Source organism: Acanthaster planci, linkage group LG13, assembly GCF_054643075.1.
Source record: "Acanthaster planci isolate LZ-2023a linkage group LG13, COTS_SCS, whole genome shotgun sequence".
Lineage (NCBI taxonomy): Eukaryota > Metazoa > Echinodermata > Asteroidea > Valvatida > Acanthasteridae > Acanthaster > Acanthaster planci.
In genome coordinates this window covers 3,040,479-3,065,207 of record NC_141789.1, presented here as the reverse complement: position 1 = coordinate 3,065,207, position 24,729 = coordinate 3,040,479, and the positions used below count along the sequence as shown (strand labels likewise).

General features: G+C 42.2%; 2 protein-coding genes across 2 annotated transcripts; one reads left to right on the top strand and one right to left on the bottom strand.

Moving 5' to 3' along the window:
* Positions 1 to 1,945: 1,945 nt before the first annotated feature.
* On the top strand, positions 1,946 to 10,458 carry LOC110977120 (pyridoxal phosphate homeostasis protein-like). The gene is made up of 7 exons (XM_022230961.2): positions 1,946 to 2,128; positions 3,955 to 4,068; positions 4,901 to 5,012; positions 5,508 to 5,642; positions 5,994 to 6,136; positions 6,548 to 6,646; positions 7,905 to 10,458. Exons 1-7 carry the CDS (start codon positions 2,015 to 2,017, stop codon positions 8,091 to 8,093), a joined length of 906 nt encoding a protein of 301 aa, XP_022086653.1. The 5' UTR covers positions 1,946 to 2,014; the 3' UTR covers positions 8,094 to 10,458.
* A 929-nt stretch (positions 10,459 to 11,387) lies between these two features.
* LOC110977101 (stress-70 protein, mitochondrial-like) lies at positions 11,388 to 24,596 on the bottom strand. Its single transcript, XM_022230924.2, has 14 exons — positions 24,373 to 24,596; positions 22,558 to 22,880; positions 21,173 to 21,371; positions 20,579 to 20,685; positions 19,967 to 20,129; positions 19,446 to 19,538; positions 18,692 to 18,901; positions 18,205 to 18,432; positions 17,018 to 17,122; positions 16,788 to 16,905; positions 16,192 to 16,286; positions 15,624 to 15,716; positions 15,051 to 15,191; positions 11,388 to 14,136 (listed from the first exon to the last, which is right to left on the bottom strand). The coding sequence occupies exons 1-14, from the start codon at positions 24,472 to 24,474 to the stop codon at positions 14,029 to 14,031; spliced, it is 2,085 nt and encodes a 694-aa protein (XP_022086616.2). The 5' UTR covers positions 24,475 to 24,596; the 3' UTR covers positions 11,388 to 14,028.
* Between the last annotated feature and the right edge of the window lie 133 nt (positions 24,597 to 24,729).

Below are 24,729 nucleotides of genomic sequence, written 5' to 3'. Positions count from 1 at the left end.
TCTCCTGCAGAGAAGGGATATTAAAATAAACTGAGGTAACCAACTCTGATTAAGTTGAACAGAAAATTGACCTCGCTGTCACAATCTTTAATTATGGAGGATGAAAATTGGCCATCTGATTTTTTTATATCAGAATGGTAGAAAAGCAGATTTTATATTATGGTAACGTGCAATTTCGACTTTCTAGTTTTCTGCCACCTCAAAAAGCACTATGAATATTGTTTGGTTATGCATTTTCCTGCTTTTCTGCTTCAAGAGAAGCAGATTTTTCTTTTTCTTCATTCGCTGGCGGCCGAAAAGCGGCCATCTGTTTTTTTTTTTTTTTTTGCTTTCAAGCAAGCAGAAATTTGGATCGAACATTTTGACGACAACCGTGAATTCAACTTTTCTGCTTTTGTGATACCGGAACTAAAAGCAGATTTTACATAGGTGGCCGAAAAGTGACCATCTGCTTTTGTGCCTTCCATTGCCGTGAACGGGGTCAGGAACCTCAGGTTATGACCATTTCCTTTCTTGTGTATTGAAGACGTATAAGCCAATAATTACAGTCCACCCTCTTTTATGATGAACGATCATGTGAATGATTCACATGTTTGCCTTGGCCCAAGCAAGCTTTTGTGTCTGTTGGATGATAGTTGTAAAACTGTATTTCGTTAGATGCTGTTTTCTCTGCCTCACAGGGACACTGATACTGCAGTATGGGATTGGTCCCTAGGTACTGCTTTCCATACGTTCACTCCCCCAAAAGGAAATGGTCGTAACCTCCTGGTTCATGACCCCATTCACCTCCCATCTGCTTTTCCGGTATCACACAAGCAGAAAAGTTGAATTCACGGTTGTCGCCAAAATGCTTGATCCAAATTTCTGCCTGCTCGAAAGGAGAAAAGCAGATGGCCGCTTTTCGGCCGCCAGCGAATGAAGAAAAAGTGAATCTGCTTTTCTTGAAGCAGAAAAGCAGAAAAATAGAAAAAAGCATAACCAAACAATGTTCGATCTGCTTTTTGAGGTGGCAGAAAAGTAGAAGTCGAAATTGCACGTTACCCTAACATATCTGCTTTTCTACTATTCTGATAGCAGAAAAGCAGGTGGCCACTCAGTTTTCGTCCTCCATACCACTTTCGTCTTCCATACTGCTGACACTTGACAGACGGGAACGTTCACTTTTGGGGCGTCGAGATGTATTTCTGCGGACATTTTAGAAATCTAATTGGTCAACCTACTAAAATTTTAAAATCATTTGAAATCTGAAGGACCCAATAACACTTTTTTTAAAACTTTGTTTGAAAGGCTTCAGGAACTTTGGTTGCCCGCTCTCACGCTCTGACCTTATTAGTAGTGCGCAGTGCACCCTGCGCCTGTTCCATTGCACTGGCAATTTGAACCACTTAAATTTGCTGAAAACTGCGCTTGCGTGTGTTGACCAAATCCCAATTAGTAATGCACTCAAATTCTCCACAAAATATAGCATTTTGTGACCCGAAAACTTTGAAGATTTGTAGAAGAGACTCGTTTAGGTTACCAAAACGAATGGCAACTTGTATCTGAGTGAGATTTGGAACTTGAAGATATCACTGCCTGAAAAAGGCCTATTTTTTGAGAAGTGTAGGCATCGATTTTTCAAAATGGCGACTCGGAGGAGTGCTCAGCAACTGCTTTTTAGGGGTGACCTTTTGTGGAAAAAATCTCCTAAAAGGCAATATTTTCAAAAGTAAATGAATTGAAATTCGAAAAGAAAATGAGAAACGATAAAATGAACTTTAGTTGGATGTGCTTCTCAAACGTTTCTCACTGTTGGCTGTGGCAGTTGACTATTTTATGCATACCGGACCACCAGTAGAGCGCCACCACAAGTGTAATTTCTTTTGTTTGGAAAATTAAACACTCAAAGGAATTGAGGCTAGTCTATGCATGAAGACAGCCATCAGCCGTCGGGTGCATACCGCGCATCATTATTATCCATAGCAATAGCGCTGCTCAACGGACCGGATCGCAACGTACGGAAAGTGTGTGCGCAATGCATCGGGTGTTTAACGCTGTGATGGCCACCGAAGGCGAATTTGGGCAGATAGGGAGGGCATTACAGGCCGTCCTCCAGCGGACGGAGGCGGCATGGCAGTCCAGAAATGAGGTGAGTCGATGCATTTCCCTACTTTGTCTTGAGATTTCATCAGTCAGAGGGTCTGTTGTTGGGAATCAGCTGCTGGATTGCAGTTGGAAAATTTTGGGTCGGAGTTCGTGCATGATGGAAAAGTACTGGAGACGTGCTGCAGAAACCCTATTCGGTTGTACATGTACATTACGAGGCAACAACAAAAGCACCAGTTGAGCTGCGGTGTGGTCAGTGCTCTGTAGGACATCGTGATGTCGCAATCAACACGGCAATGCGGAAGTCGGTCGTGTCGGTTGACAACATATAACACTTGCTGTATACTGAAGTACTGGACGATAATGTGGGGAAGAAAGCAGACTAGTTGAAGAAATATCAGTCTCTAAGGAAACCTTAATCATTTTGTTCAAAGATCACCTATGGCTTAAATGAATGTGGTCTGATACTAGTGATATCAAAATTTTAAGTTGAAACCATTGGAAAGAGTTCCATGTACAGACGCTATACCCTGTGCATAAATCCCAATGACACTGGTCTGAAAAATTCGAAGTGTTTTGTAAGGAGGCCTAAATGGCTGTTTTTTTTTTCAGAAAGAGTTCCATACGTGGACGCCAGTAATTATTCCCTACAGTGACTTACTAGCCGTCAGAACCAAAACATGTCCTGACACAGTTGAGGGAAAATTAGTTTTAGGCCTAATACTGGCAGATACATTTTTTCATCCCATTGTACGGGTGTGGTTAATGAACACCATCGTAGTGGCATATGGCGAAATGTTTTAAAACTAAAAGCACACTGTAGAATGAGAACCATATTGTTAGAATCATGGTAATGATTCTTACAGCCTTGGACCAAACTTCACTATGAAAACAAACCTCAGACAGTGTTTGCTACTAAAAATGAAACAGTTTCTTGTCTTCACCCTCTTAGCCTCTAGTCTTCCATGTCTTTGTTTTTGGAAAACTTGGAAGACAATCTTGATTTGGACTTTTTGTTTCTTTCCAGTGAAAGAAATGCAAGTTTAAAACCTGATAGATATGATGTAAACTCGTTCAGATACACAAGTCCTTTCACATTTTTGGAAAACGGTACCATCAAAAAAAAAAGAAGGCCACCTTTTCTCCTTTAAAAACCCAGATGAGAAACAAATTTATTTTCTACTTTCTGTAAAATACCTTTAATAATGTATATTATTGGAAATTTTGCTTTGTAGAAGAGCTGCAAAGGACTGTAAATGTGACATAGGGAACCGTGCCCTCCCCACTTTTGACCATTATTCAAAACTGTCCGAGTGGAACTAGTGTTAAGGCCTACATATGTTTGACATACTTATTGCTGAATTTCTGGCAAGCATTCTTTTCTCCGAAAGTATTTGGGAAAGAGGAAATTTCATGAATTTCCCCCATGCATTACAGTTCTTGCACATTTTTCTGTCCTTGTGTACTCGAACTGTGAAAGTATAAGGTTCCAAGCAACTGGCATTGTGATACTTTTTTAATAAGCAAAAAGATGAAATGTAAGTTTAAACTTGAGGAGACACCAGCTTAACGTGAAGTTCATAAAATATCTGAAAATTGACTTCATTTGTGATAACTCGAACTCCCTTCGAATTTTGGTGTGGGACTTTACTCTGAATAAGAAATGAAGGGCACATTGTTTGCACTCCAACCTCCAGCAGGCAGCAAGTCCCAAAATTGTCTTTGCTCCACTGTCTTTAATTGCAAAATAATCCTTAATTGCTGTGTGGATTTTCAAAGGATCTTGGAGAGTATGGAAGAATGACAGGGAATCACTTTTTTCATAAGGTTGTGACCATTTGGTGTACATTTCTTGGTCTTTCTTGGCAGAGAATATCCCAAGAATCGCCAAACCTGAGGCTTGTTGCCGTCACCAAGACGAAACCCAAGGAGATGGTCTTGGAGGCCTACAAACATGGACAGAAAAACTTTGGCGAGAATTATGTACGTGTAAGACAACAACAGTACGGCACTTACAAAACGGTTGGAATAAACCAGGGTTGTTTGATAGAAGTTGACATAATTCAAAAATGTATGGCAGCATTATTTTAAACTTTTTTCATACCAGGTTTTGTTTGTACACAGACATGTATATTCATACTGTAGACTCACTGTGGTCTGTCAGTTATGAAAGAAGTCACAAGCTGGCTCCGTAAGATATGAACCTAAGACTTCCTGCTTACTAGTGCAGACGTGTTAACCATTCGAATCACTATCAAACCTGAGCCAGCTTATGAGTTTTCACAATTCTTGGAGTACACTGATGAGAATTCAGTGTGAATATACACTTTGGTGTAAGGGCAACACCTAGTGTAAAATTAACATCCCCAACACACAGCCACATCAACCCTAACCATCCTCAGTCCTTCAAAATCCTCCGGTTGGTTTTGGAGGATTGAGGGTGAATGGTAAAATTACATTGCTGATTGCAAAGGGCGTATTGTCTCAAGGTTGTGGGTTAGACTTCGTGTTGTTTACATTCAGCCAGGCAGAAATTCATGCCCACATTATATGTGAAATTATCCATATTGCTCCAAGATACCATTCACACTCTGTTAACATAATGAGAGGATTTGAAAGGGGATTTTGGAGGATTGAGGCTGTATCCAATTTCTTCATGGGGGCAGTTGGAGGATTTTGAAGGACTGAGAGTGTGTCCTAGTCAAAAGGGCCAAGGCGGTTAGGGTTAACATCATGTGTGCTTGTTATGTTCAGACGGCATTACCCCCAGCTGTTACTGTCACATAATTTAGCCTAAATGTTGACAACCAAACAGGTGCAAGAATTGGTTGAGAAGTCCCATGATGCAGAGATTCTGAAGGCCTGCAGGGAAATCAGGTGGCACTTCATAGGCCACCTGCAGACCAATAAGGTCAAGAAGGTCCTTGGTAAGTCCAGCACTTAGCAATGCCCATTTGAGTTGTAAAAACTCCATTCTGGCTAAAATGATGCAATGAGGAAAGGACTCAGAAATGAAAACAGCTCTCCAGAAAGCATCGTTCAGAGAACAAATCGTAAAACTTCAGGTGTTCTGAACACTGTATCTTGATTAACAGCAAGTGACCAAAGGCAGAGCAGAGTCATAGTGTCTTTTTGGACATCCAGAAGGATATATCCGGCACACCCTTTGAGTTGGGAGAATGTTGTGAAAGCATAAAATGCCAACTATTTGGATGTCGTGATATCCTTTCTGGGCACTCTTTGGCATTAAGTTGCAGGTATTTACTAAAGCCCTGTTCAGAAGTATAAAAGAAATTTTGTTTACATTCAGTGTTTTTTTTTTTTCAGGGTTTGGAGAAAAAACAGCCATTTGGCTGAAACTGACATTTTAGTTTGTGCCAGTTTGACCAAAGAAAACCAATTATTCTATTCTTCCTTCACAGAGGCACCCAACCTGTACATGGTGGAAACCGTGGATTCTGTGAAGCTGGCCAATGAACTGAACAAGACATGGGAGAAATTGGCCAAGGGTTGGAGGTTAAAGGTCATGGTGCAGATCAACACGAGCGGCGAAGAGCGTGAGCACATTTGTCCATTTGTGCGCCCACCCGCAGATTTCATTAGGAGAAACTTTTCCCTGTAGGAATGACTTCCTGGAAATATTAGTTCTATCGGAAAACTTTGACAAATCATTGAGATTTCTCGATGGAGCACATGTTGGTCAATGTACTAAGTGGCTAGCACTAAATGTACGAAGTTACTTGTTTGTTTTGGAAACTTTTGAAAATTCTACCGTAATATCATTCAGTGCTACAAGTTTGTCCCAGATTCCTGGCCCCCGGAGCCTTTGCCTGCTCTTCAATCAAATTTGCCATCCTCGAGTCAAAATTGACCATTCATAGCACTTTTTTTGTTTTGGCTGCCTGCAGAAAAGCACGGTGTCCCGCCATCACAGTGCTGCGATCTGTACGACCATGTCCGACAGAAATGTGGTGCCCTCGATGTCGTAGGCATCATGACGATAGGTGCTTTTGACCACGACCTCAGCAAGGGCCCAAATCCTGATTTTCAGGTGAGTGGAAAAGACACAAACTGTCCCAAGTTTACTTTGAACTGTAAGTGTGGTCCCTGACCCCCCACCCAATACAGGGAGATATGAAATAAGGGGCAGAGAATCAAACTAAGAATGATAATATTTCTCAGTTGCAGCAACAACCAAAAATTGCCGAATATATCCATCATACTCCTTACCAATTTTTGTATAACACAGTGGACTCATACTCAAAATACAGCAAGTTATGTCTTTTTTGGAAGAGGAGTGGTTATTTCATTTTCGTGGTTTATATTATTTGTAGCTTTCCAGCAATCCGAACGATCTTAACTCCATTGTTACTAGAAATCCGGTTAGGTGCTGGTGGAAGGTTTATGTCATAGATCCATCTTTAACGGGTGAAGCCTTTCTTTTTCCTTCCGCTTCCATCAGACCCTCATCAAGTGCCGAGAAGATATCTGCAGCAAGTTTGGTCTGCCCAAGGAGTCCATCGAGCTGAGCATGGGAATGTCTAATGACTTTGAGCACGCGGTGAGCAAGTTTATTCAGCTTTGGAATAGGCAACATACTCAGCTCTGTCAGGACTCAAATCCGACTCGGCTCTCTCGGGGCTAAAATATGATATGTCTTTGTTTTAGTGCAGGGCCCAAATGCACGTGCACCGCTGTATGTGGATACTGATAAGTGCTGTTGCAATAAGCCTTGTGCGAGTTAACTTAGAATAAAATATGAGACACTGAGTTATCTCATTGCACATAAACATAACAACTTGAATTCCCCAGACTTAAGACACTGTTGCTATACTTAGATTCGGGGCAAGCTTTGCATAGTGACCACCATCTCTGGAATGGACTGGTTCCTTTGCGCCCTTCTTATCCATTGAGAACAATGTATTGTTGAAAGGCGTCTCTTATGTAACTGATGTAATTTAAATGAATGTAGTGTACCAGATTTCATTCAACTGTAACTCTCAAAAGGTTTATTGTACTGCACATGAAATCATTTGTGAATGTCTTTTTGCGGGTGAATAAGTGACATCTTACAGAATTGTTGGTGGCTTGGGATTCCATATTTTAGGAACAAGAGACTGGATTTCATGCAAGTCCAATTTCACTTTAACCACTTCGGACCAGGGCATTTTTCAACGTTGAGGATGCTGGGCCGGCATGACTATAATTTTTTCCGTTTTCAAAATCCTTCAACAATTCATCATTCCATTTAACAGTCGTTAATAGCCGCACGGAGTAATCTTCAGGCACTACTCTAAGTTGACAGGCGACCTTCATTGACACCCGAATATTTCAGCCAGGCCTGCAGCCTTGTAAACAGAGCCCAGATTGTGCGGTGTTATACAGCTGTCTTTGGTTCATGAACCTGGGTCTGTGCGCTGCTGACCTCTTTTCAATAGGGGCCAGATTAGCATGCAGCGGTGCTGTGTGGCTCATCGCTGCGGTGGTGGAGAGCTTTTGTCCCCGGTGGTAATCCGCTTGCTCTAAATACCCCAAACCCTGGTATACGGTTTCAAAATAATGCTGGATTATCACCACTTTTGAGAGTGAAAAATGCCGGTCATGCCCAGCAGCCTGGTCTTTTGTTCGGAGTACGGTCTTTTGTTACAGGGCCCTGTTTCCTTTGTCCGAGTTCGGAGACCCCGGCCACACATATAAACCATACGGCTCCGATCCCGGACTCCCCGGCTGGTAGTGGTTAATGAGAAAGCGCAGCAGATTTGAAGAATTATTTGTTGACTCACATTCATAATTTGAACGTTCCCTCCTTGCCCGCGTAGATTGAAGTTGGGAGTACCAACATCAGAGTGGGCAGCACCATATTCGGAGCTCGGAACTACAAACCCAAGGTGGAGACGGCCCAACAAAATCCTGCAGAGAAGCCGTCCGAAACGCAGATGCCGGACACACAACTGGGACACAGCAGTCACCAAGATCACGTCACTGGTGTGGCCAACCTTGCCCTTTAATGGCAAAAGAATGGAGACATTTGGAGAAGAAAAAATGTTTTCTTTCCCAAGATTCCATCTGAAGTTGGTACTACGCATCAAGACGGCAGTGGGGTTTTTTTGAGCGCTCTTACCATATATGGGGATGCAAATGGACACTGCCATCCCCTTGGATTTGTAAGGCTCATCATCAAGAATTACCACTTTCTCTTTGCCACAAACTACTCTCTGTTTGAGAGGGGGGGTTTGCCAAGCAACAGAGCCGTATTTGGAGATGTTAACAAGCACACTGGCTCTGGGAGTGGACAAAAGTCTTCCACGTGCCAAGTCTTCAAATACTCAACTCTGAATAAAATGTAAAAGGCACCCAAGGTGTCGATATCTTCTTATGAGCACAAAGAGATGCAATCTGTTCAGCTCTCCTGAGCTGGCAAGTGATATGAGCAGGTAACATGCTCCCTGTGCTAATGGAGTGTCGTAGAGGTAATGGTATGTAACATAAGGAAATTTGTGTCTTGAAGGAAGGCTATTGGCAGAAATGTCTGAGTCCTTAATGAGAGACTCTTTTAAGAGTGAGTTCAAAACCCTTCAGAAACCCAGACTGTACAAAAATAAAAGCCAAATGTTTCCTTTATGACGCCAAGCAAGTTTCTTGCCTCACTTTTCAGTCGGTTGCTATTCAGTTTGTTAAACGAGATCAATACCAACATACACCTGTATTCAAAGTAAATTTTACAAATTTACTTGTGGTCCATCAGTAATGTTTCGACATTTTGGGGGGTCATTTAGGCCAGTATTTAATTTTATTTAGCAGATAATCAACAGTATGAAAATCAGGTGGGTTGGAGAGCGAAATGAAATTTCAGGGTCAGAGATTGAAAGCAAAAATTATGGTGTATACAATACTTGTACCCTGGTACTTCTAGCATGAGACAATGACAGGTGGTGCTCATTGCTTTCTGTTTACAGTTCACTTGAAATACTCGGGAGACAAAATTTTCAAATTCATGTTAAGGCATTCATACGTCAGCAAATTGAAAAAAACATGCTGGCCTTATCTTTGTCAGAGGGGTGCTCTGAAACACAAACCAAAGAGGTAACTGGCAAAGAGGCTTGAATTTGAGTGGACATTTAATTGGTACCAAATTGGATTGCCATTCGAAGTTTCTCTCTTCAATTGTGAACCAAATGCCTCAGAGTTTCCAACCCATTCTGGAAGTAGCATTACAACTAGACCATTGGACATTTTCTATCATTTTCATGTTCAGGGAAATTGTATCAGACAGTAAACCGTTAATTCGCGAACATTTCTTCGGCAAGTCCTGTTTCTCCATCTAGTAATACTAACATTGTAGGCTAAATACATGTAGACGCTAATATTATATTGAAGTAAATGAAGACATTTCTGCACTCGACAGCTCATGCTACCTGGATGCGAGGCAGATGAAAAGCTGATCTGATGAAAGCTGATGAAAAGCGCTCTTTGTAGATTTTCTGCAAATGCTGGAGCCCAAGTTTCCCAAATTTGCCTAACTCTAGCTCAGCCCAATTATGGTAGCATTTTGAACTATTCGGGCAAGCGTGGCCCAGCCTGTTACTTCCCTCACACATAAGGCTCGACATCTTCATTATTTGTGTGCAAAGATTCTGTCGTCAACCGTCTGCATGGCCGAGTATTTTGGACGCTGAAAAATGCTCTTTGACCATGCGACCTGAGCCAATATGATGTATTCATGTTTCTGGCATGCTTTGACACTGTATATATACCAGTTTTCGTTGCCGTGACAGACACGGGTTTTTTTAGGATTGGCTGATTTTCTCAATTTCTCCAAGCTTCACACCTGCCAGTACAATAACAACAGTACCAAGGTCTTGTGCAATTAAAAATTTTCTTTTTTTTATTTTTTTGAGATGCTCAGTTGTATGTGTCTGGAAAGAGATGAAGAGATTTCATTGGTTACGTCCAAAATATTGAACTGAAAGCTCAACAAGGCCTTTTGTGTTTATCGGAATGAGATTTGAATTGAGGGGACAAATTAAAGGAACTGGTCCATTTGACGCCAGAAACAATTTAAAAACACTTTAATCTTCATACGCACCGTAAATTTTATCAGATATTGTACCTGAATGAAGGGAAACTAAGTTTAAGCAATGACACAGAATTCATTTGTGGTGTGAGCTAAAACGTGTTTTCCAAAAGATCAAAGGTACAGCTCCTACCTTTTCTTTTGCTGAAAATTAACCTTTTTTTTTATTTGTTTACAGTTGTAAATAAACTTTCAAGTGTTAAACATTTGTAAAAAAAATAACTATGTATATGCATATTAATTATAAAAGAATGGTTAATAAAAGGTATGTTTCAACATAACAATGAATTACACAAAAATCTTGCTGTTTGTGTCCTGATGTTGGAGTTGTGTAGAAGTGAGCTGCATTATTTCAAGATGTATTTTGCGTCAGGGAGATGTTAATTTGTAACAGGTTTTGCCCTTACCCAATGTATGTATTAATAAACACTGTATACTCGGGTGGGACTCAAACCCACGACCTCCTGCTTACTAGTGCAGACGTCTTGTAATCACTCGACCACCGAGCTTGCCGTGGTCGGCTGGCCGGTCCGAGTCGGGTGTAGCAGCGGGTCCTGCGAACTATTTCAACATGTATTTCAAGGAGGAGGTCGTGGGTTCGAGTCCTGCCCGAGTAAGCTTGTGAATTTTTTCGGAAGCTCTCGGACAAGCACTGAGCATACGCTGTTTATTAATACATACGTTGGGTAAGGGCAAAACCTGTTATAAAATGAGCTGCATTAATTGAGAACTTTTTAGAGTGGGGTAGAAGTTGATAGGAGGTTCTGAAACATTCAGGGGATGACGGGGGGGGGGGCAATAGTCCCTCACCGAAGAGTTCTTCTTTTCTAAGTATGAGAAAGGCGATTTTGGAGGACTACTCCCATTCTTGAATGCAGAACGTGAGTAATTGGGCCAAAAATTTAACCTCTCTCTACGGGGAAGCCATAGAATATAACAGATCTTCCCTACTCTACCCCCCAGAAAAATATTTGGCCTCTTGAAGAATTGAATTTGGTACTGGATCTACCCTTGGTTGGGGGAGGGACATAAACGTGGTACATCTGGTGGTGTTAATACGAGAGTTTGTATACCTATGTAGATGTACATGTTCACATTTCATTCTTTCAGTTCCAGCAGTGCCTCCTGGTGTAACATTAGAAGTAGAAACCTCCATTCACTTTATTGGCGTGGTATTCACAAAAAGAACCATACAGTGAATAACTGAACTATTGACTGACAAACGTAGTTACAGAGCCGAATAATTCCCCAAATGCATTTTTATTGTCTCTTCCCACCCCTTTTAAAGGTACAATAACTGTACATTAAAAAAAATCTTGTCACAAAAAAAAATGTTAAATACCAGACAACGGATGTATCAGACAGAATACAGTTTTCACCGAAAACGTATCACAGACTGGCTGACAATTAAGAAATAGTTTACAGAATTTAACACTGAACAGAAAATGAATCGAATGGTCGGATCGTTCTTTATCAAATTAATCATTATCACTGGCTGAACAGAAATTTTTTGAAGAAATCATAAACATGATCAAAAAAAAAAAAAAAAAAGCATTACTTACTAACAGGTGCAAATGGCATGTGCATTAACCCCATGGCAACATGTCTTTTTCAAGTTGTAAGCGTGAGAGACTTTTTTGCCATAATGTTTACCGCACATCTTCCAAAGAGCTCTCCTATACAGACTTTAACCAAAAAACCTTTAACTTTACAGATGAAATTAATTTTGCAATAGAAAATAGGCCACAATCAAGCATGGCACACGAGTCTTTCATTCAACTCATGACATGTCGCGGGTCATATGTGGATCTCTCATTGGGCAGAGGGCACATGATTGACACTTTGCGTCCTTGAAAATAGTACGTGTACCAAAATCTACGAGCACCACCGGTATTCTTGGCCACAGGGCTTAACTTGTACACACTGTGCTTGACTGCCTGTGCCAGAGTGGCTTTCATCACAAACACTGTTACCTGTTGATGCACATGCTATGTAGGAAGATAGCCATCGAATGGACAACGACCGTGACGAGCCCCTGGTAAGGGTTGCTTGTTTTCAAATGTGTGCCTTGTCCTAACCATTTCACAACTCCTTAATGGTTTCGGAGCAGTCAGTTTGCTAGCTTTTATGCAGAAACATTTTATGTGTACATCACTTGCAGCAGTGAATACTCTGTATCCACCCCGAGCTGAAGTGCACCCCCTATCGGCGTAAGACAGACAGGTGGTTACAAGTGGGTTGTTACACACATTCTGCCTGTACGCAAAGACCATACAAGCTGGAATAAATTAGTTACGCGTACTCAGCGTGCTAGGCATCAAACGCTTCTGGCATGCCTATCGGGTGAATACCACAAAAAGCCCTCTTTTGTTGCGCTCGGAGCGGATAGACCTTTATCAAGATGCTTCCATGTTTGTCTTGATCCCTGTAAACCCATTGGTAATAGTAATACAACTTCACATACTGATAAAAGGGATCAGACTATTGTTCCTTCCAGCTTCAGTTGTTACGCTGCTTTGAATGAATGGCAGAAAAGTAAGATGGCTGCCCCATGATAGAGGTCTACGGTAGAGTTACAAAAAGATCTCTCTTGTCGACTGAATGGAGTTACTCCCTCTGTGTGTGCTGTTACACTCTAGGAAATGGAAAACTCTTCAAAAAGTTCTTTATGCTACGCAACACGACCAAAATGGGCCCAAAACAATTTTCCAAAAAAGTATTAATAGTTCTGCCTATTGCCGGGTTTAAACTTCTTGGCTAGGAATGGAAATAACCCATGCCTCTATGGCAAATACATGACGCTGCTACTAGGGCCAAGGTCATTCATTGACAACTTGTTGACCAGCGGTCGATTTTGCTTGGTAACCTATGCATGCAATATATCCTGGGTACCAGTTGAAATCGACCTGGGGTTCACAAATGGTCGCTGTTTGAACTTGGCCCCAGTGGCTTCAATGGGCACATGTATTTCCTGCCGCTGCAAAGTAATTTAGTCTCTATGGTTTAATTCTATTTGGGAAAAACATTGGAAATATATTTGCAACGGACTGCTCTATTCATACTCAAAGAGCACCATACTACTTAACTTTTACACCCCCCCTCCCCCAAAAACTTATAACAGCGATGCTCCAAATGAAGTGACCTCAAAATACAACGTAAGAACACAGAACTGAAATCTTTTTAGCAGTACAAGTTCAAGCTGGATGCTTGTAAGCACTGCACAGCAACCTTCATCGCGGCTTTAATAGTTGGCATATAAAAATCTTCATGTAAATTGCCGAGACTTAAAGCTCTCAATTATTCGACCCCCACACACACACCAATGTGATTTGTACCTCCATTAACACAGTACTCCAACAACAATCAAGTTCCATCAGCAACCATTCGTCAAGCACTGGTTAATTCAGCTTGGTATCCATGGTATATTTCATGCACAGGTTACCAGGCAAAGTCTAGCAGTGTTTGACAAAATGGTCGTTGACTGAATAGGGGCCCAGGTACTTGGGTACTAAACTGTAAGTGCTTTTAAATGTTCTGCTCTTCAAGTACTAGACATCGAGTACAGAAGTCCATCTCAAATTCACAAAACCCTGACCACGTCTCAGTTCTCCGACTCGACATGTGCTGTTCTGATGCATTTCATAACAAAACATGGTGTTGCAAATCTGAACAGAGGGCTAACATCTCAGCAACTAATGTCGACTTTGATCTGCAGAGTTGGCCTTAATCTATTCTACACATGTGGATGCATTCTGTTTGAACTTGACAGGACTGAAAGTCAGCATTATTTTGACGGATTTTCCCCTTGGCTCCATTGAGACGATAAATTAATGTAGGGATAAGTTCAGCTGACGACCTGGACAACCATTCTAGTTCTCTTTCTTCTCTTCGGCCGTCTCGTCGGTGCCGCTGCTGCTATCGCTGCTGCCATCGCTGCTGCTACCACTGCCACCGCTCTGATCTCTTTCAGATGCCATCTTGGGTAAAAAAGAAAAAAACAAATTTACCTCATCTTACCGCTATTATTCTGACACCTTGTGGTGTTCAAATTCCACGCTATCCACTTTTGGACAGGTTGAGTTTTACTCAACTTTATTAAATCTTAATTCTCTGATGCCAGCAAAAACCACGGTGGTGTGACCCAAAATCCCTACTTGTGATACAAGAACTACTGCTTGGTAAAGGTCTTAAGAAAAGAAATTTTAGTTTCTGATGAGTTACGTTGGAAAACAATTAATAGTCATCTTAACAATAATTCATGGCAAGTCAAAGGTAATGAAGTAAAAAAAAAAATTCTTTTTAGGCCCTTCCCCTCCAAAAGGCTCCAGTTTCTGGTCAGGTGCTGGTTCCAAAAGTGGTGCGGTGACAAAGGTATTTTTTTCCCGTAGAAATGATATGTGTACGTACTGCCACTACCAACACCAAAATAGAAGACTGGGCCCCTCACTATTTACTGTTTAAAAACATTTTCAGCTTGTATATGTACACAGGACATAAGACCACCCTGTTTGTCCGGTTCCCAGATGTAAATGTATAACACTGAAATGACGGCACCTGAAAAAGCGTGCTCATCTGAATGTATGGAGGCTTAGATGACTCCTTCAGTGTACATATTACTCAACCTTATCACATCAAAAACATTAAAATTACACAGAGGCAGGATTCCAGTCGATCCAGCAAGTTTGGCAGCTTGTGATCAGTAAAACTTCTATGCTTGCAAGATGTACTGTCTCATATCTCACACTCATTATGGCAAAAATGGATGTTCATTATCCCACTCATTTCTCAGCTATCCTTGAACCAGAAATTGGACTGTTTTTTTAGGCCCACCGATGCCGATTTTCTCCCCCCGTGAATGTAACCCACACTGACAAGACAGCAAGCTCCTTACCTTCTTGTAAGCCATCTCAAAGAGCTTGAGCGAGGACTGCTGCAAGGCGGAGGCTGCCTGCCGAATACTCTCTGACGTCTCCGTGTCCTTCTTGGCCAGGACTTCCCTCACCTTGGCAATCTCGGCTTTCAGTTTCTCGCACTGTTGGGGGGGGTCAGTGGGGCACCAGGTCACTACATTAATCCTTTCACAATAAAGTGCTTGCATGTCGGTGTGAGACTAAATCTTGACAATGAGCCATCACCATATCGCCTGAAACCATTTGAGCAGTCCATGGAGTGCTGACGTGAATGCATCACGTGCACAGATGTGTGTGTAAATGGCATCAGCGCCACAAGAACCAGCGTGCGAACTACCATTCGTTCCTGGTTCAAAATGCTGTCACACTTTTGTATTCTGTAGCCGTTTAGATTCACAAGTTAAAAAAATACTTGGTAAAACAAAGTAGAACAGGCGTTACAGGGTTAGAAATGGACATTATGCACAATTTTGAAAGTTTTCAACTTGTTTTAGGGGTACAGGGCAATGCTGTGAGACACAAGAATTTTTGCCTGGTATTCTAAGATTACTTACTTCGTCTGCTGGCAGTTGGTCTTTGAATTCTTCCATCTTGCTCTCTGTGTCATGTACGATATTCTCGGCTTGATTGATGGCCTCGACAGTTTCCTGTGTGAGGGAACAAAATAATTACTTTCAACCTTTATACGCTGTAACATCCAACGTGTGGAGGTACTGGCTACCTCAAAAAGCCACTGGTGAGCAGGACCCACATGCTGCATTATTTGTAATTTTGCTTTCATGGTCCAAGAAAAACTGACAGAAATTAGCTCTGCCTTGCCAAATCCTAGAGAGTCCTCTAAAACCTCCCGGACTGATGTCAAAGGGTTAGGTCAGGTCTTTCAATCACTTTGCAAAGAAACTCTCATGGTGCTTCCTCTTTGTAATACAGAAGCAGGCAGCTAAACCCCAGAGTGGACTGACTGACATGGCCAGGGCTGTCCAGTCCTGGATCCATGAATTCCAGCCACACCAGGTTCAGATTTTGTTGGAATCTGATGGGTCAGGGTCAATAAGATCACCACTTTAAGTTTTCAGATACTGATGTCTGTCTCACAGGAAATTTGGAGAATCGTCAACTTGCCTTCTTCTTGCGATCCTCCTCGGCATACCTCTCAGCATTCTGCACCATGTTCTCAATTTCATCTTTGCTAAGACCACCAGATGACTGGATGACAACTACGATAAAATTAGCAGCACAAAGAACATTAGCAGGGTATCTATTGGTCGGGGTGCCTGGTAATCCATTGGACACCCTACAGACTATTTCGGACGCTACTGCCATGCAAACCTACGCACTATTAATAGCACAGAACAGGAACTTGGACTTCCCCATCTCCACTTCATGGTAAATCGGAACACGCAATCTTCAAATGAGGTCCTAAGCCCTGAAGGGCACACATGGTTTAAGCTTTCCACTTACGCAATCACACTGTAACTAAATGTGTGTCACTTGGTAGATACATAAAACAAGGTCAAACTTGAGGAAACCAGGGGCCAATACACATATCACCTCTTGATGATGTCAAATTAATAAGTCAACTCAAAGGTCAAATACCGACTTCCCATTTGGGCAGGCATCCAAGTTCCAATTTAGACATCTGCTTGATTAAAATCCCATCTTTCTGTTTTTCGTTATAAAGATGCATAACCTGCACAAACAATTATCAACACACTTACTTTGTTGTTCTTTTCCCGTTCCCTTGTCCCGGGCTGAAACGTTGACAATGCCATTTGCGTCAATGTCAAAGGTCACCTCGATCTGGGGCACCCCACGCGGTGCAGGGGGTATTCCAACCTGTCAACAAACAAAAGGCAAAAAAAAACGCACACAATGAAGTGATACTTGGCACTAGTTAGTTTACTGGTATACTATCTTAAACGTCTGAAATTGCTGAGGTTTTACTTACGAGTTGAAACTGTCCCAGAACTTTGTTGTCGACGGCCATTTCACGTTCTCCCTGGCACACCTTAATCTCGACCTGTGTCTGACCGTCAGCTGCTGTGGAGAACACCTGAGGGCAGCAGAGAGGGTCAAGAGTTAGATGTCAAGGACAACAGTCACGGAGAAGAAAGGTGAAACTTGAAATATTTTTACTTGTAGCTCAATGTGAATAAGTCCAATTTCTGTCTTATTTCTGGATCAACTCAGCAATCTTTGACATTGGTAAGTCTTGTGAGTCAATCACTTTGTTAACCTTTGTTGCGATTCACCCTCTACTTGCGCAATCTGTTCTCATGCTCAGATACGGTCTTTCCACACTCTCCATAGTTACGAAGAAAATGCGGTTGACGAAAAATATAAGCATCACTGCATGAGCAATATTTGGAATAATTTTCAAACTTCTAGTATCCTAAAGTTACACTGACGGACTTGGTAAATTAGCAGCAGAATATGTTGGCCAAATTTGAAGACACTAAAACTTCCCGAGTACAAACTCTGGATATGAAAATACGCTGGGATCCCAAATGCTTCTTAAAATGACGTAATCAGCTATCCAAAATGCACGCCAGACTCAATGTAAGCCCTCCTCCCGCACCAACCTGATGCGCGCAACTTTGATTCTAGAACGTTTGTATTTTCAACAAGCCATTTCAGTCACGAGAACCCTTCTTGAACCCCCAAGGACAGATCTCTGTGGAAGAGCCCTACGGCAGTCTTGTATTAAAGCCATATCCATATCAGCTGGATGTGGCTTGGAATTACACACGACTCTACGGGAACTGGCTGTGGCAACTACCACAGACTTGTGCGTAATTTGTAGCTCCAGCCAAGTAAATCGGACACACAGCCTTACTTCAAAGGCTTCTGAATACTGTGTAACAGTGGCCCAGTTCTGTCTTTTGTAACCTTGTTTAATTTTGCTAAACCCCTGACGGATTTCAAAGGACTCAAGAGGGTTGAGTTAAAATGAATCACAGTACAATTTGGTTGCAGATGGCTTAAATAAAAAAACCAAACGTAATCAGACTTTGGAAGTTGCATCGTAAATGTGCTATAATTTTCGTAAGTAACAGCTTTTGAGAATGTGTTTCTCTGACAACGTCAGCCTAATTTATGACGATGGGTTTGGGTGATGCAACTTGTGTTTCTTACCTGACTCTTTTTGGTGGGGATGGTGGTATTGCGGTTGATGAGTTTGGTGAAGACTCCACCAAGGGTCTCGATGCCAAGGGACAGCGGGGTGACGTCCAGCAGGAGAACGTCCGTCACGTCGCCGGCGAGCACGCCTCCCTGGATGGCTGCCCCCATGGCAACCGCCTCGTCCGGGTTGACCGACTTGCTGGGCGTGCGGCCAAAGACGTCCTTGACGGTGTCTTGGACCTGTTCCGGGAGCAGAGAAGTAGGAAAGTCGTTGTTTTTACTTCAAATCTACGACTTGTTTTTTCTTCTTGTTCTGGTATACAAAAGTCATGGAAGGACTAGAAACAAGTCCAAGTATGAGAACAGCCTCAATATGGCTGCGTCTGAGTCAACTGGCTACGGCTGGCAATTACATGGATGCCTATGAAAGCCCCTGGGAAGCGGTTCCAGCCATTAAGTCCAAATTTCATGTTACACTGGCTCGCCAGCAAAAGCTCACCTTGGGCATGCGGGTCATTCCTCCCACCAGCAGAACCTCCTTGATGTCTGAGCTAGCCACCTCGGCATCTTGGATGGCCTTCTTGCAGGGACCAATGGTCCTCTTGATCAAGCTTTCTACGATGGACTCAAACTTGGCCCGCGTCAGCTTCATGTTCATGTGCTTGGGGCCCGAGGCGTCCATGGTCAGGTAGGGCAAGTTGATATCCGTCTAGGAACGATTAGGAACAGAGGACAAGATAATAATACAGCACCGTCCCAGAGGATGCAATTACAATCAAGCAATGGACATTTCTGCTCATTTATCACATAAGCCTAATCAATACGGGTTGTGCTTTGTGAGACTGTGTTAACAGGTGGATACAAAATCAAGAGTCTTGTGGAGAACAAACCTGCATTTTGAGCGTGAAGGTCTAAAAACAATGATTCATTTACACTAGCGTAAAAATTTAAAAGAGCAAGATAGGAACTTGACACTCTGCAGTGGCTGATCAAAACCTGACGGAAGAAAACACACCACTGACCGGTGCTCATATATTTTGCCCACGTGGTTAAATCACTACTTAAAAACGCTGTGATCTCCAGATATAAAAAGTTGACGATGTTATAGTGAATAAACGTGACAGAGTAAGTTTTGAACAGGAAATAGCAAACCCATAAGCTAACCCAAGAAGAGATATCTTCAATGGGAACATCCACACAGAGTTTACGATTGGAAAAAAAAAAAACGACGCTTTTTTCCTTATTTCATTTACCTGCAGGGAGGACGACAGTTCAATCTTGGCTTTCTCGGCTGCCTCTCGGAGTCGCTGCAATGCCATGTTGTCCTTTGTCAGATCAATACCTTGCTGTTGGGATTACAGAGAGGGGATGTTGCAAGAGACTGATTAGAATAAGATATATCTTTTCAAAGATGTGATGTCCCCAATCTGGGCATGAATCCTTGTGGCTGGAAAAATGTGTGCTAAACAAAAATACTATCCTAGAAACTGCTGCTGTGCACAATGTCTTTTTATTCTGCATAAAATTCAAAAAGCCGGAGGGGTCCTTATCTCTTGCCTTCCATATTCTCTAAATTCAAAAAATTCTAACTAGAGCAGTACCGAGGGAAGGATTGGGAGTGGGAGGCGGTTAACGAACCCATCATCAATTTACTTGCATTGACCAAAATAGCACTGGATTTTTCAACAGGCCATAAGTTTCTACTTATGGAGAGACTTTGTCCCAGAGGTTGGGCCAACGGTCACAAACTGTAACTAAACTGTAATCGACTAACATCTTTCTTGAACTCTTGAACCAGGTACTTCAGGAGTTCGTTGTCAAAGTCTTCGCCCCCCAGGAATGTGTCGCCATTGGTGGACTTGACTTCAAACACGCCCTTCTGGATTTCCAGGACTGAAATGTCGAAGGTGCCACCGCCCAGATCGTAGACAGCAATGCTGGGAAGGAAATACCAAAGAATGTCAAGCTATGGATGTAACACAAATGCAGAATTCTTCCTTGGAATTTGCCAACATGTTCAGAAACACCTATCTTAAGTTGAAAAGGCATTCTTAACAAACGTACCCATTTCCGTTTCGCTCTGAAACACAGAATACCCAGAAGAGGCATTTAAGCCAATGAAAGAAAGTTGAAGTTTGAAAGTAGCTTTGGGAAAAAAAGGCTACAAGAATCTGTTTTGAGGGAAAACCCTGGATACAGGTTATACAAAAAAACTAATTCGCCAAACAAACTGAGTTGGATTCCAACCTGAATCACAGAGATAAAAGCAAGAGAAGAACATTGCACTGATGTGACACCCCAAAGTACAAGAAGGAAAACAAAAGTAGAAGCCTGCCACAAATAAACTGTCTTACAAACAAGCCAACTTGCTAAGTACAAAACTTACATTTTATCTTCAGTCTTGTCCATCCCATAAGCCAGTGCAGCAGCAGTTGGTTCATTGATTACCCTAAGAACATTGAGTCCGGCAATCTGTCCAGCATCTTTTGTGGCCTAAGAAGCCAGAAAATTAGGTCCACAAAAATGATAAACCAGTTGTCTTAAAGCATCTCAAAGTTCCCTTCGATATCAGATAAAGTAACTCGTAAACCAAATATTACTTTTAGAAATATCAACTTATACCAAAAAAGTGTACTTATCACAGATGTTTACTTCCACCGTAATGCTGTGACATGATAAAAAGAATATTAAATTCTACTTTCACATTTCCAAATCCTAAATCCTCAAAATTTTCCATGCAGCAGTAAACAACGGCACAATCTCCGTAAGGATTATAACGATCCATAGAGTGGGGAAAGTTGGCTAGGATTTACCTAGCATCTTCCCAATCATCTCACAGGTGGATTTTGAAGAATCGAGGTACATATAAAATTAATCCTATTCTTTCTTGAAAGGCCCAATTTCGTATAACGTGTCATATAGATAACCAGCTTTTGAAAAACAGAGGTTAAAAGGATGTATTTAACATGTTTTTATGCACCTGTCTTTGTGAGTCATTGAAGTAAGCGGGCACCGTGATGACTGCATTTTTAGCTGGCGTCCCGAGGTAGTTCTCCGCCGTTTCTTTCATCTTAATCAGTACGAAAGCGCCGATCTGACTCGGTGAGTACATTTTGCCGTGAGCCTTGACCCAAGCGTCGCCGTTGCTGGCCTTCACAATGTCAAAGGAAACTGTCTTACTGGAAGGTGTAGGGAATAAAAACAGACAAGGCAGTTGAGACTTGGTGGATGAATTTGTACATCACAAGGCTAAACAGTGTGTCAGTGTGCTTCCAACAATACATAACCCCTACTTAAGCATGAAGTCAATTTTTTTCCCCCCAGGCAATTTGCCAAATGCAACCCAATTAACACGGCTGAAATGAGAGGCTAAGTGACCACACCAAAACGCACAACAAATGCAAGAGTGGATTCTGTAGAATTATGCAGTGTGTTCATCAATCACCAAATTTGGTACAGAGCATTTGCATAGTGAACCCTGCCAATACGGGCGTTTCACAATAGTGCGCCACCAAGAGTTTGGATCCCGTTGGCCTATCACAATGCGCAAACTGTGTCGACTCTTTCCGAACGTGCAGTGCCAGTCGACACGTCCGTATGTGTCAACCCATTCAAATGCGCACTGCGTGCACTGACCACCACGCTGCAAACTCTTGGCATCACACTGTTTCGAATTGCCCGTACTGTTTACACGGCGAAATCTGATGACATGCTACACCTAACCCCTATAGCTTTTATCAGGCATATGAACAAGTGTACACAAAATTTTTCTAAACATCCTTTTCATTAATTTTAATCAAACCATGCTCAACCCACCAGAACATGCTCAGACACAACAATTCTGGTGGATTAACCCTAACCCTTCAAGGGAACTTGGCTAGAAACCCTGCTAGACACATCAGTCAGCATCATTTGTTAAATTGGCTTGCCTGCCCAGTGTAACAAGATCCAACAGGTCAACTCTCCCCAAAGCCAAACAGCCTAGGAGTCTGTGGTTGCCAGTCACCAGAAGATCCAACAGTGGCACTATTCAATGTGACTAGCTCCAACTGTCTCAACATGACCAGCTTGTTCGGCTGCTGTTGAGTGCCAAGTGCATCAAAGTGCATTAGACTTTTTCACCTGATGCACTGTGCTGCACCTATCAGGGTTAGGGTTAAGCAAACAAGAAGCAAAGACCTCTTATGCATTTGTATTAAAAACAGGCATTTTAGTCCACAGCTACGCTATGGCTATGCACAATGCCATGCTAATAGTAAAAGCCACAGCTGCAGATGCAAATACCCAATTCAGGTGTGGGCTTCCAGAGGGATATGAGACTCACTAGTCTGTAGAAAATGACTTGTTCTCCCTCGCTCTACTTACATATCCTTCTGTGTTTCGGGATCGTCAAATCTCCTGCCGATCAGACGTTTCGTGGCGTAAAATGTATTCTTGGAATTTGTGACGGCCTGACGTTTGGCGGGCATGCCCACCAGTCTCTCGCCTTCCGCGGTGAATGCGACGACTGACGGGGTTGTTCTGGCGCCCTCGGCATTTTCAAGAACCTTGGCCGCTTTGCCTTCCATGACGGCCACGCAGGAATTTGTCGTTCCAAGATCGATGCCTATGACGTTGCCTTTGACTCCCTCCGAGGCATAGAACCGCCTTGGCTGTGTGTTGTCTGTGTTTACAATACTCCATACTCCCTGAAAAAAGGCCAAATTGGTAAATATTTTGAGAAGAGAGAAGGCTTACTACATTAGCTTACACAGACTTTATTTCCATGATCAAGATTCAAGGGAAAAAGGAAAAGGAAAAAGACGTGACAAATAATTACTGTCAACAGAGGCAAAGGTAATTTACATAATTTAGCTTAAATCTGCAGGTTCAACATGCTGTCTGGCATTACCGATTGATCTGCTTGATCTACTGATCACATTGCACGACCTGTTAGTGCCAGTCAAAATCTCAGATTTCAAATCCCTTCCTTAAAATAATCTAGAAAACCCACTTGTGGTTGGCTGATGGCAGAAAGATCAATCGGTAATACTACAAGATTGACCGATCAATTGCTCACAAAAGCGAGTGCACAAATTGACTGATTGCGACATGCAAACATGGCCAAATTTATTACCATGATTACCGAGAGAGTCGTAAGTATTTGGAATTACCGGGACTGGTATCCAAAGCAACATAAACATTCGTTACACAAATACGCTGCGTCTGTTTTTGCCACATGACATACGGCCACCAGAGAATGCAGATGTATGCAGATCGTCGAGGGATGAGAGGTGAGGATGCTGGAAAAAACCTCCAATTTTGCCAGTAATATAGGTTACATGCTACAAAATTCACTCAAGAACGGCAGTTCCATAAAGGTTAAATATTATTATTAGGGAAGATTTGCTTAAGCAACTGCAGATGTTTTAACTGGTACGATTCCTGGGCAGCTTTCAAAATGCCACAGCGTGCGGAACCATAAAAAAGGTGGCGTGCAGTAAGGCGTACACCTACTGAGTAATGCCTTTTGTTCAGGAAGTAGCCTGCCCCAAGCCTACCATCTGATTATCAGCCTGATGATCAGATGGTAAGACATGCCTGAGACACACAACGAAATCCGAAATCTAGAGGAAATATGGCTAATTTTGTTTGGTCGCATGATGATCATGATGAAATACCTGTTAAGTGTGATGCTCTATTATTCCATACACAAGTTATACTGGCCTACCACTGGCCTACTGCAAGATAGCCCAGGTTGGACGTTGTCTTCATTACATTACGACTGATGTCCAGGGTTTAAAAGTCCTCCTACAATGCAAAATTTTTCTCAACATTTTTTTCCCCACATTTTTACCTGGCGAAGACACCTCAAATGTCATTCACAAGTGCCTTGAATCCAGAATTCCATAAATGCCGTGTTGAAATTACTAAATACGCCCATTGTAGGAGGACATTTGACTGTACCCTCAGACCCTGGCATGCCTGGGGCCTGGACATTAATCCAACCTGGGCTAACTGCAAGAGTGATTTTGCACAACAGTATAACTATAAATAAAGCCTAAAGGCATAGAGGAAAGGGAAAAGGGGGCCTTTCCACACTGGTCATTTTGTTTCGGTTGTCCGTAAACTGGGCGTGCCACCTCTGCCGGATGCATATGTCTGCGTTGCTGCTCATCATGTTCATGCTTCGGCACTTACCGTTCTGGAGAAACTGGAAAATTGCCTTGGTTGAGTTAACGATCGGAGACAAGAGCCACTCCGTAAGCAGCCCGATGCTATTCTGTTAACGGATGATAACATTTTAATTTTATTTAAATCTTTGCAAATGCAAAAAATGCGAAGAAATTGGTCACAAATTTTACAGTAACCCTACACGTGCAAATCGTCGTGATACGCGTGCACGATCCGAACGATTTCAAAAACGCAATGTGCATGATGTGCGTGATGTAAGTTTTGCACCGAATTGCTCATGCGTTTTAACCTGTGACCCCAGTATTTCCCGAAATTTCTTCTGTTTAAGTACTATTTTATGTACAGCTTTAAAATATACTGGAA

Coding starts and splice junctions, on each gene's coding strand:
- LOC110977120 (XM_022230961.2), top strand. CDS start 2,015: ATGCATCGGGTGTTTAACGCTGTGATGGCCACCGAAGGCGAATTTGGG. Junction 4,069..4,900: donor AAAACTTTGGCGAGAATTAT/GTACGTGTAAGA, acceptor ACAACCAAACAG/GTGCAAGAATTGGTTGAGAA. Junction 5,013..5,507: donor TAAGGTCAAGAAGGTCCTTG/GTAAGTCCAGCA, acceptor CTTCCTTCACAG/AGGCACCCAACCTGTACATG.
- LOC110977101 (XM_022230924.2), bottom strand. CDS start 24,474: ATGTTATCATCCGTTAACAGAATAGCATCGGGCTGCTTACGGAGTGGC. Junction 20,686..21,172: donor TCAATGACTCACAAAGACAG/GTGCATAAAAAC, acceptor CTGGCTTCTTAG/GCCACAAAAGATGCTGGACA. Junction 19,539..19,966: donor TTCAAGAGTTCAAGAAAGAT/GTTAGTCGATTA, acceptor TAATCCCAACAG/CAAGGTATTGATCTGACAAA.